General features: G+C 38.1%; 2 protein-coding genes across 2 annotated transcripts; both read right to left on the bottom strand.

The window, feature by feature from the left end:
* Nucleotides 1–359: 359 nt before the first annotated feature.
* LOC139721297 (neutral cholesterol ester hydrolase 1-like) lies at nt 360–5,558 on the bottom strand. The gene is made up of 5 exons (XM_071632619.1): nt 5,418–5,558; nt 4,282–4,519; nt 3,726–3,789; nt 1,950–2,536; nt 360–655 (listed from the first exon to the last, which is right to left on the bottom strand). Exons 1-5 carry the CDS (start codon nt 5,556–5,558, stop codon nt 441–443), a joined length of 1,245 nt encoding a protein of 414 aa, XP_071488720.1. The 3' UTR covers nt 360–440.
* Nucleotides 5,559–10,035: 4,477 nt separating this feature from the next.
* On the bottom strand, nt 10,036–12,719 carry LOC139721296 (neutral cholesterol ester hydrolase 1-like). The gene is made up of 4 exons (XM_071632618.1): nt 12,579–12,719; nt 12,049–12,286; nt 11,568–11,631; nt 10,036–11,062 (listed from the first exon to the last, which is right to left on the bottom strand). Exons 1-4 carry the CDS (start codon nt 12,717–12,719, stop codon nt 10,036–10,038), a joined length of 1,470 nt encoding a protein of 489 aa, XP_071488719.1.
* Between the last annotated feature and the right edge of the window lie 329 nt (nt 12,720–13,048).

The following is a 13,048-nucleotide window of genomic DNA, read 5'->3' as shown; positions in this document are numbered from 1 at the left end:
AAAAAAAAAAAAAAAAAAACTGTCAGGGGAATTTTTGTTAGTGTCAATAGATATTTATGAAGACTATCATGGCAAAATGTGCTAAGCACCATTTTAGAATATCTTAGAGTAAGTCCACCATCAGAACAGAGCGATGACCTTTCCAGTGACATCTCAACTTTGTATCATAGCAAGGAATATTTCTGAAGTTATGATTAAAACTATTTTGTATGTTCTTACTACTTTTGGGGTTTTTTGTTTTGTTTTGGTGCAGCTGTAATTACAAATATCTCAACCTAACAAGAATGGATTTAGCTCGTTCTGCGATAAAACTATTGAGACACACACCAATGGAATGTACGTAATTTTGGCCTAAAGGAGAAAATCTGCCTCAGATTTAGATAGCTTCTTGATGTAAATTTACCACATCCTGATTTAATTGCAGATATCACATACAGTGTTCATATATTGCTTCGGATGAAGCTGATGGCGTTGTCGATGATCTCTGCGCCAGAGGGAATCGTGATCGGTCCCGCCGCCGACGCTCCGTGGAAGACTCCCGCGTAGTTCTTCCACATGACGCGGACGCCCGCCTCCTCGAGAAGTCTGGCGTAGAAAATGCCGTCGTCCCGCAGACTGTCCAGTTCGCACGTGGCGATGAATGCCGTGGGTAGACCTGCGATTCGTACAGGGAGTGGCAAGTTTCATTTAGGTTTTGGTTTCCTAAACCCGGTAGTAATTCAAAGAACATCATAATAAAGAAGCGAATATTGTAAAGTGGGAGAGATCGCAGTTTGCCCCTCAGTGTCACGGTGAAGTGAAATCACATTTTGATTTGACTTGGTTTCTGCATTTTTCACAAATTAGGCCAGAATGATTTTATCGTTACAAACAAAAGAATCCAGAATAATCATTCCTTAAAAACACAGACATAAAAAAATACACACCTATATAAATGAAAAATAAAATTGAAAAAATATTGAAAATTGAAATTGAAATATACATAGTATGCGTAAATTGTAGTGATACACGAACAATTGGGAAACCCTGAATTTTTCAAGGAAATTATTACGAACAATATGCAGTCAAATTATTGCGAACAGTCTGTTCAAGGTAATTAGCGTAGAGTGATGAAAAAGAAATTAAGTCATTTCGCATTTAGCAATGGTCTGCAGTGACCCCGATCTGAACCACAGACTAGCCAAATGATAGATGAATCTTTGTGATAGAAGAGCTCCTCCCCCCAAAACAACAACAACAACAACCCCAACAAATACATAAAAAAAAAAACAAATCCAGCAGATGGTGAAAATTCACATAAAAGTGCTGCATAGATGGCTTGAATTTTGTAAATTAGGTTCCAAAGAAAACAGTCATCTGCATATTACATTATGCACCTCCTTCATATAATACATAATTAGAATAGCTATAACAAAGTTTTCCTGAAGACCTACATGTACCTATAGGAACTTTGAAAGTCAGTTCAAAGTTTAACTTTGAACTGGCAAAATAGAATATCAAATGCTGTTGTTAGTCTGTAAAGACATTTAACGTGATAAACAAGGGGAAGGTAGAGGGAGAGAGACAAAGGGCGAATGAAAGAATATAGAATAAACAATACCACGTATTTAAATGTGGATATTTATACAAGCATGCGCACTGAGTGAGTGTAAACTGTACGTATATTGCGGAGCGTTTGTGTGTAAGGATGTACGTGTCTATGAATGTAGAATATACATTGTATTGATGTGTACCTCTGTGGGTTGGGACTTGTTGATAGTCATTGTCGTAGTGTTTGTTCCTTTCAAAAGGCGCATTCTTTTCAATTGTTCTTTCATTCCATGAAACGTTCATAATGAATTTCAATCTCATTATCATCTAAATTGTTGAATTTCAAAGTACCAAAAGGACTTATTATCTTCTGCCTAAAGGCGGTAAAACTGCCTAGGATAGACTACATTATCAACTACCTTTAAAGTCAACCCGGACCATCGGCGACAGTCTAGGATCAAGGAGCTTGTCCTTTAGCTCTTTCCATAGCGTCTCGTTTCCTTTGTAAGTATTTTGCTTGTCACCGCTCTCGGTCAATGTGGTTTGGCCGAGTTTCTTCGCTATGATGGTATAGTCCAAAATCTTTTTGTACTGTTCAGATTTCTTAAATGAAACACTCGTGTGCTCATTGCGCTGCAGTTGATCCATGAAGTGGTTGTCAAGTCTCCCGAGCACCAGGGCTGATACAAACTCGGCCACGTGTGGCCTGGACACGGCGAAACTGTCCCCAAACATTCGTTCATAGTTCTGGTACGAAGGCGTGTGGAAGTCGAAGATCTGAAGCCAAGGGTAAATAAGGACTTGGAGCTTGATATCGGGCACAGAAGGATCATCGTCGAGTTGCTGGGCGATGACGGCGGATATATGACCACCAGCGCTGTCCCCGCCGACGGCTACTCGAGTGGGGTCGACGCCGAACTGGGCCGCATTGCGCAGAAACCATTTGGTAGCCTTCAGAGAGTCCTCAATCGCTGCTGGAAAAGGATGAACGGGGGCCAGTCTATACCTGTAATAAGATTCAATTCAATTTAAATATTACCTCATTTTCTTTCTTTTCCTAAATGCAGAACGGGAAAAGATCACAGTGCATTCAAAATGAAGGTCAGGTAGGCCTACATTGTCATGAGTATTATGAGAGCTAAGACTTGCATGGAATCATACATATCCCTCTTATTGTTTACTAGTACTTGTATAGGCTTACGCTACGTCCCATCTGAGAGAACAACATTTGAAATGCCATGCACTGAATGTGGGGAAGGGTATTTAAAGACGTGTTTCTATCACGACTGGAAAAATGTAGAATGCTCGAGAAGTGTTTCTGTAAGAAGTAAAGAAGAAGGGAAATTCGCTACTTATTTGGGTAAACTCTGGGGAAAATGAATAGCTAACATGTCCTTCCCTCTTGAGTATGCTCTCCATGGAAACGACTTTTTTGTGTGGGGGGGGGGGGGGAGTGGTTAAGTTTGTCCTTTGGTAGGACTAATGAATCACGCTTTCCTTACATTCTGCATGATAAGACCTTATATGTTTAGCACCACTGGATATTCGTACGATGTATGGCGTAATTTGAGTTTGCTACAATTTTATAAGGTACATATTTTTTTCTGATAACAGTTGTGATTATAAAAACTAGACTATTTGCAAATCGTTTTTAATAGTTCTTAGAGTACTTTATGTTGCACAAATATTTCATCAGTTAGTTTACAGGAATATAAATGTGTGTGCGGGTGTCTGTGCATGTGTGTGAACGTCTATATGTGTTACATTTGGGTTCTCATGAGGGAATTTGTAATTGGTGAAGTTAATGTGTTCATTAGCCTATAGCGGACATGCAGTCACGATATGTAATTCCACTTTTCTATATTTCACTGAGAACTACCAATACAGGATTAGCCTTCGTGTAATTCTATCACACTGTTTCTTTGACTGATATGTGTTTCTCTTGCATAAGAGAAAAGTATAGAACATCAATTTTGTTATAATGTACTCTTTATATCACAATTACATGAGAGAGAAAGATATACATATATTGTATATATGTATATATATATATATATATATATACATATATTGTATATATATATACATATATATCTATATATATATATGTATATATATATATATATATATATATATATAAATGATATGTGTTTGTATAAAGGAGGATCATAATCTTGTATGGGTGTAGCACTTACTCGACGGATACTACCACCATATCCAATTCCTCGGCCAATCGTCTGGTCAAGGGGCCATATGCTCCTGTAATAAAGTAACCACGGAAAATGCTTTCCTTTATTCCTTTTGCGCTGAGTGGAATTTCAAGATATCATCTCATGATTTAAGGGGAATACAACAACACACACACACAAAAATGTATATATCATACAGGAAACATGGAGTGATTACAATGATATCATTAGGTGTGGAATGTTAAACAGTTTATCTAAAGAATGTATATATTATTTTCTTTCTTTTTTCAGCTATATTTTGTACATTTACACTTTTTGTTGAAAAGGAAAATGAATGAAATGGAATGAAACAATAACACCTTAACTGCAATCGAAGCATATTCAGACACAAGGCAAACGCATATGTTTCGTTTTCTAGGAGGTGCACCCTTGCTTGTTTTCTCTTGTCATTTCTTCAATCCAATCCCTCAACCATCGCATACTAGTAGATATCTCCTCTTTCTATATGAGCATCACAAAATGTTGTCATGTTCTGCTTAAAAAGTTATCTCTTTCTTCTTACTGGTATTCCCCATGGCATATCCTCCTCCGTGGAAGTACACCAACGCTGGAGAGAGACCCTCTCGACCCGATCGGGTTTCGTAGAGCAGCACTCGTGTTCCGTCGAAATCCGTGTACCTCGCCTGGACAGTCGACCCTTGCGCATGCTGATCTGCCGCGGGAAGCGCGAATCCCATCAAGTAGTTGTAAGTTTTGAAGAGGTTGTCGTCTGCAGGGTGCACGAAGCCCTTCACGGCGGCCTAAAATGCACCCATGATCACAAAGATGAGAATTTCACATTTTGTTGTGAGCTTGTAAACTTTTAGATATTCCTAGGATATTCATTCATTACCTGCTGGTTTGTTTATGAAGATTCAATGTACATTCCTTCGCTTGCAAATGTCAGATTTGTTTGATTATTGATGATATATTTATGTTAGTCGATCAGAAAAAAAAAAAAAAAACCTTGTTCACATGAAGACGAAGGACAAATGAACAACGACAACAACAATAGAAAAAAAGGAAAAGACAAGATTCGCAAAGATATTGGAAGCATACAAAATTCTGGAGACACAGTCTAGATTGTCTATAGCATTCATCACATTCACCCCCTCCCAGAAAAAAAGATGATGAATAAGACTGGCTGTTCGTAGTGCTTAGCCTTTCATTTCATTTCATTTCATTTCATTTCATTTCATTTCATTTCATTTATTTCATTTTTCTCAATAAATAATAAAGAATACATCAAATGCAACAAAAATTGAATAATACATGATATCCAGCTAGTTATTCTAGTTATCCAGCTAGCTAGATGTAGTTATTCAGTAGTTTTATACAACTATCCAAATGAATGCATGATAAACTTTGTTAAAATCAGGGACTAGAGTCTCTCCTGAAAACTTATGATCGCTATCTATTACATGCCACCTGAATCCAGTAACTAGATTTGTTAATTTTTTTCCCACATGCACTCGAAGAGCTGAATTGAGTAAAATTCTATACTCGCCAATAGCGTGATTGTTTTGATTTTATAAGCAGAGGAGCGAGCAGTCTCAACTCCCTGATTTCAAAATACTAGCTACCACCTTGGGACCATACACAACTAAGTTCGGCCTAATGTAGGACACTCTGTAGAACCTAATGATAAAGCGTGCTTACTATGAGACGAACGAGCTTGTAGCCCGCTACCACCAGTCTGTACTGCCATGGGTCCGCCATTTCGCTTGGCACAGGTGTGTTGAGCAAATGGCCCAGAAGAAGGGCCAGGCACAGGACCAGGATCGTAATACTCGTCTTCATGGTGGAATGGAAGAACTGAGAATATATCACATGGAAGGGATCCAAAAGTTCGACTGTAAGAGGGGAGATCAGACTAGCCTCCGCAATATGAATAGACCGGCAATGGAAGTTCCAAAGGTCACGGGCAGACGGGTTAATACACATGTGTATCAGCTTACAAATGAAATAGCAGTTCTTTGTATACCCTAAATGGCCAGCGGAACGTAACTTTTTTCAGTGCGCGTGGGGAGGAAGGTGGGGGGTCGTTGGGGGTCAAGGTTTAGTTGTGGCTCCCCTCCCCCCCCCCCCACCCCCTTCGACGGCAAGAATCTCTGGGAACCCTCGGGAAGACATGAGTTTTATTATGATTTTGTAATTATTTTTGTTCCGATTTCCCCTGAAAAGCGCGTGTGTGCATGTGTGTGTGTGTGTTCCGAGGTCCCAGCTTCACAAAACTGGGTGATGAAAACCGCAGCTCCAGTTATAGAGGAAATAATTTGAGTCATATATACAAAATTGATGAAATAAGATATAATTATTAAAAAGAAACGGTATTATAACAACGGTTTTTTATGTCCATTTACCTTTCACATATTAGATTATACAATGTAACAATCGCACACGTTGAAGGGAAACGACGAGAACTTGGAACAAGAAAAGCTTAAAAACAATTTGACTACGAATCATACAGACAAACTTTACCTATTAATAGATTATGTAATAATGATGAAGATAATACCATGTCGGTTATATTACACATTTTCCATCAGGAATCTTGTTGGCTTTAGTAAAATTTAGTTTTGATAATGTGTCAAGAATATGGAGACAGATTCAAATTGATATTGAATTCCAAATGTTTCCTTTTTACATTTTGATACCCATCTGCACTCTTTATCCTGATTTATTGCGGAGACATTGTCTATAATAAACAATGTGACTAGTAAGACACTTAGATCCCGACATGAAGATGAATAGACCAACTTTGTGGAGCACTACCCCCTCCCCCCAAAAAACCAAACCAAAACAAAACAAAACAAACACACCGTCAGTCACGCAGATCCACACACACACACACACACACACGCACACGCACACACACACACACATACACACACACACACACACATAACAAAGCATTAGTTTGCAGTTTTTGAGTCAATGGTAAATATTAAATGGGATTTGCTCAATAAGCTCAAAGTCCGACTAGACAAGTACAATGATGGCAGGGAGACTCAGAAAAAAATAGAAGAGCAAGAAATATAAAGTATTCTTTTTATTATTTTGATTTTTCTCGATGATCACAGAGAAAGAGGGGTGTCTGTTTATGGGAATCTAGTTTATTTAATGATTCTTATATGCGATATTGATTTTGTCTCAGTGTGTTTCGTACACGTGCGCTTTGTACTACGATGCTGTCCAACTTGCTTTTATACTTTGTTCTGCAGGACTCCTACAGCAATCACTTGAGTATTGGCGTCTTCGTAACATTCTTTGCATAAATCTCATAATGGCCATGAAGTCGCTCATAATGTACACAATGTAGCTATGCGAGATTTTCAAAGTGAAGTAAAATCCATTTCATGAAGTCTCTCATAAGTGTGTCTTTTGAGCGAAAAGTCTCTCATTATGTGATGGCTTTCATGAAAATGACCCCTGAAGGCACTAATGAGAGCTGCTATTTAACAGTGTTATTATCACTCTATTTCATCCCTTCTCTTAGACATTTCCATATTCACATAGGTCCCTACATGGCCACATAAGGAAATAAAAAGCCACTTTACTTCCTCAAGCCGTATCAAGCACTTTGAAAATTAGTACACTTTGATGACACGCTGACTGAAGGGTATCTTTGTACTCGATGAGAAAATTTAATGGAAAAAATATCATTGCCCAATCCTCTGTCCTTGCATCCTCGCATGGAGGAAGAAAATCACTGGAGATGTTGCTTGCCTGTGTGTGTGTGTGTGTGTGTGTGTGTGTGTGTGTGTGTGTGTGAAAGAAAGAGTGGCGAGAACATTCAAGATTTGTATGCAAAAGACTTCATTTATATGTTTCTTGTGCACTTATGCATTCAATGAGAGGAGAAATGCTGTGTATATTTGAAAATTGGTACATTTGACTACATGAACATTCAAGTAGAATGATTTAAATGTAATTTTGAGGCGAGTATACATACATATATATATATATATATATATATATATATATATATATATATATCGGTATATGTTAATATTTTGTGGTCTACCTGAACATTAAGTAGAATGATTCATGTGCACTCCTTGATAGGAGATATTCTGTGTCATGTATTCATTTTGTTTATTCACACATTCCAGGGGAATATACAGCAACGAATGAAATCGAAATAACACAAAAACAAAAACAAAAATAGAAAAAAAGAACATGAATAATGAGAGAAGGGGAAAAATACTGAGACCACTCGAATTCTTCATTAATTTTATTGCATATGCAAGAATAAAAAAAATAATGGTACATATAGTATATCGTAACTATACAAATTTGTACATAAGTATTCTACATAATAATGTTACCACAATTTTTTAACAAGCTGTCGATAGTGGTTTGTCTTGGAAACCGTTTCACACATCAACACAAACTGAGAAGCACTGGAATATTTAGACACTAGTAGTTATTACAGTTGTGCTTAGAAAAAAATATTGACCTGCTAGTCTTGTGGAAAGTCTAAGGCATAAAATCACTACAAGTCCTTTTCTTTTTCTGTTTTACTTTTTGAACACTTGGTTGACTTCTTTGTGTATGTGTGTACGTGTGTGTATGTGATGATACTTTTGCACATATCAAACATACCACAAAGTATAGATTATACTAAAAGAGGAATTTTCTACGCCAACAGAAAAATCGCATAATCTTATTGAATAACACATTTCCCTAAATTTGTTCAGTCATGCGCATTTTAGGCGTGCATGTAAAGTGTTTAAATCACAGTTTTTGAACATTTTTCTTACATTTTACTGATCATTGGATAACGTTTAAGTTGTATAACTTGTAATAATTTAGTACCAGCAAAAAATTAAGTTCATGTGTTCGTCAGAGATTTACTATCGATAGCAGTGGTAACTTCGGACGAAGCAAAAATAAATCTTGTGGTTACAATATTTTCACTATAGAAGAATATCCAATGCAATCTCCCACTGCCAAATATTTCATTGTCCGTTAAAGGTGTCATTGGCAACGTCTCTAATACAAGTTGGGAAGTCTTCGACAATCTCATCATTGTCACTTTAATACAGTCAGTTGTACTAGGTGTTTCAAAAAACATTTCCCACTTTTCATTCTTAATAATTAAAAAACTGTATATCAGATAGCATTGTCATTGATATGAATGATAGCTGAATAGTGTACAATTTGGTTGAACGTGGTTTAAATATGAAAGCATAAATCAGTTTCATGAAATCCATGATTAATTTCACAGTTAGGTTCCAGAGTTTGTGCTATTTTCAACCCTCTGTACAAAATTTCACTTTGCACAGGGATAAATGGGTGTGTATGGGAGTGTGTGGTTAACACCCTGACAATGGTCCTGAACAATAGCCATGGTTTGAATGCTCCATTATTTATTCATGAGAAATTCCACTATCACAACTAGTCTTTATTCAGCCTCTGGCAGTATCTGTGTAAAGTCAAACGTCTGCCGATACTGTCGTTGAGTCGTGACAGTGCTCTCTCTACTTCTGAAAAACGAAATTCCAATGAATACCTTCTGTTCTATCGTAAACATGGTGACAGGAAGCAAAGAGTATACACTTGTGTATATGGAGCCTTAATCTACTGTGAAACAAATCGCCCCAATGATAAATGCTGCTGAACTCTTTACCAAAAATGATCTCTTTTTATCGAAAAAGCGAAAAATTTGTCAGACTATTTAATTAGTAGACAGTTGTATTAAAATGAGGAACTTTAGATAATTTATTCTTATTTATATCCCAAATTTAGTGATATGTGAAGCAAAATTTGAAAACGATTGCCAGCTGGAACGAAATGTGGTGTTTGCAAGCACTTTACCGTGCATGAATTCAGACTAGCAGTGCCAAGGGCAATCCACATGAATTATTGATTAAGCATTCATGTGCCAGGGAGCGTGAGACTGACGCCTAGTCAACAGGTGGTTCAGGCATGTCCATTGTTCAGGGCCATTGTCAGCACACACTCACATACACATCATTGGTTCCTGTGCAAAGTTCAATTTTTGTACAGAGGGTTAAAATTTGACCAAAATCTGAAACCTTACTTCAAAATCAATCTTGGATTTAATGAAATTGATTTATGCTTTCATGTGCAAATTACCTTCAACCAAATTGTACATTATCCAGCTATTTCTCATATCAATGACAGTTTTATCGGATGAATAGTTTTTGAACTATTAATGATCAAAAGTGGAAAATGTTTTTTGAAACACCTAGTATGAGCACTAGTCTCTGATATTGCTGGGGAAAATCTGGACGGCGTTTGGCCCATGTCAAACATTGTATCTGACGAAATTGACGATGTCGCCGATCATTTTCGTTCCGGTCGGAATATCGGCGATCGGGCCTGCAGCTGCAATAGTGTGCCATGCCCCTCGGTAGTTCGTCCACGTGACCTCGACACCCGCGCTCTCCAGGGCGTGTGCGTAGAATATACCGTCATCGCGCAGTGCGTCAAAGTCAGCAGTGGCGACGAAGGCTTTCGGAAGCCCTCGGAAGTCTCCGCGAAACAGCGGCGCCATGCTGGTGTGGGTGTAATACTCTCGGATTTCTGCCCACATGGTGTCGTTGCCGCGATCGAACAATTCTTCTGGCCTGTATTCCAACACTGAATCTACGATGCTCGACGATGCGTTGTCATTATCAACATGATGGAGAAAACTAGAGGATGATAAATGCGATTTCAGAGGATACAATGACGTTAATACTGTTGCTAAAGGTTGTGTGAAAAAGTTTTCCATCGCTACGTAACTCGTGAAGATCGACGAAAGGTAGGAAGTCATTGCAGAGGACAATGAATACGAAGATGTTGACGGAACTCCTGAATTCGAGGTCGACGTTGTCCCTAGCTTCTTAAAAATAATGTCATGCCTCAGTCGATCCCGATACAAACGAGAATGCTTAAATTCTTTGCTTGTGTGTCGATTTTCACGCAAGTGTCGAATCAAATCCGGATCCACCACCCTGCGGTCATTGATGGATACAATATCAAGAATCCTGTTTTTTGATAAGCCAATATCACCGAATAGACTCTCGTATTGCTGGTAAGACGGAGTGTTGAAATCGAAGCATTGAATCCAAGGGTAGAGAAGAACCTGCAGTTTGATGTTCGGCAACGTGGGGTCGTCGTGAATAAGTTGGACGAGAACCGCTGTAAGGTGACCACCTGCGCTGTCGCCACCAACCACCACACGATGTGGGTCAACGCCATAATCCGCTGCATGTGTCATTAAGTGTCTTGTGGCAATGTAGGCGTCCTCAGATGGGGCTGGCAGCCGATATTCTGGTGCCAGTCGATATCTAAGTATAAGAAGTGGGTGTAAAATATATGCAAGAGATTTGAAGGGTTTGAACTGAATACAGCAAGATAAACTTATTAACAAGAAAATAATTTACATTTTGTGTCGAATTTTCATAACACAGTAAAAGCGTGCCAATGATACTATAGAATTTGAGTGAACCTTTCCAGATAAGTTTTATGCAATCTAAGAAATAAAAAAAAAATATCAGTTTGACGCAAAATGGTGAACAATGCCACTTGACTGTGCTTGTCTCTAATCTGCTTTAAGTAGTGTATACTTCTGTACTATTACTGGACCAATTACAACTGTTCGTTTCTTCGTGTTACTCTTTGAAATAGCAAGAGAAAATAAAAAATACTCTTATTTATGGTCCTATGCGCTTCCGTAATCGAGAAGAAATACAATTTCAGCGACAAACTTTCTCGGCAGATAAGAAAACATACATGTAGGGTTCTATATGATTCCTTAATCAAGAAGAAGTAAAATTTCAGCAGAAAACTTACTCGACGGATACAACAACCATGTTTAGCTCTTCCGCCAGCTGTCTCGTCAGAGGAGCGTGTAGTTCTGTGGGATACAAACAAGGAAATAGGAAAACTGATTTAACGGCTGCCTGCATTTGTAATAACTTGAAGTATTTCTTTTATTTAATTTGTTTTACTCTATTTGATAAAAATTAATGATCTTATAATTCTCGTATTGGATTGGGGTATGTAGGATAGCACTACTACAATGTTTATCAACATGTATACCGACATAGACGTTTTTTCGTACACGATCAGTGAAAAGGAAATACGTGAAATTTTCTGTATGCCAACATCAACATCGATTAAAATGTTAAGTAATCTGAGAACTACTGACCGACGTCAACATTACATATAAGGACAGGGACAAACTACAAACACACACAAATATCATATCCATATTGACACATCACTAACGCAGTCAAACTTTTGATTAAGAGGTATTTAATTAGACTCTTACTTGTGCTTCCCAACGTGTAGCCCCCACCGTGAAGAAATATCAAAGCAGAAGCCGGATCTTTTCCTCGAATTACAGGCTCATAAAGGAGAACTCGTATCCCATCAAACTCGGTGTATCGTGCGGAGACGTTCGAACCTCTAACCTGCACGTCTGGCGCTGACATGGCCATCTCCGTGAACCAACGTTCCGTTCTCACAATGTCAAGCTGGGAAGCCTTGAAGAATTGTTGGACTTTGCTCTAGAGATAAAAATAGAAAGAAAATGATAACAACGGTAAGAAAATAGGATGTTCTAGAAAACGTTAATGTCTCGTCAAGCAGTTCTGCGGCCTTTTTTTATGCTCGCTTGTTTTCAAGACATTTTTACAACAGAAATAAAAATGTCTATATTGTATCACTTTTACACAACAAGAAGTGGAATGAGCTTCTTGAACTTTGAATTTATCACAACAAAAAGTTAAATGATATTGATAAGCAAAATTAATGGTAAATGATAAGGCAAAAATGTTAAGTAGATAAAATGTTCCTTACCACCAAACCTCCTGCCTTCGTTCCAGCCACCAAGAGTCGAAAGTGCCATGGATCGACGAGCCCCTCAGGGATCGGTGTGTGGAAGAAATACCCCAGTACGGCAACCAGGACCAAACCGATTATGATAATCAACAGCTTCATCTTTGATCTCTTTCAAATTTCCTTCCTTTCAAATGTCTCTTCTTGGACTCCTTGATAATAAATCGTGATTTTTTTTTCGCTATGTAAGCTCCTAAACTATCAGATTTAGAGTGCGATATGGTGACTCCTAGGATAACTGGTCACAAAGTCATCTTTAGACTGTCGGAATCACTGAATCGGCAGAGTTTCTTAGATTTTGCAGGAGAATGCTTCTCATTACAAAAAGTAGAGTATAAAACAAGAATATCAGATGGTAGTCCAATCTCACAATCCTACACACTCGGTCTTCTTGACTAACGAAAGACGAATACATTCGTCTCCAAAGTGTA

This window comes from Diadema antillarum, unplaced genomic scaffold (assembly GCF_040938485.1).
Source record: "Diadema antillarum isolate AM-2024a unplaced genomic scaffold, OU_Dant_1.0 scf00000141, whole genome shotgun sequence".
Classification (NCBI taxonomy): Eukaryota; Metazoa; Echinodermata; class Echinoidea; order Diadematoida; family Diadematidae; genus Diadema; species Diadema antillarum.
The sequence above is the reverse complement of the archived record's forward strand: the minus strand, read 5'-3'. Positions and strand labels throughout refer to the sequence as shown.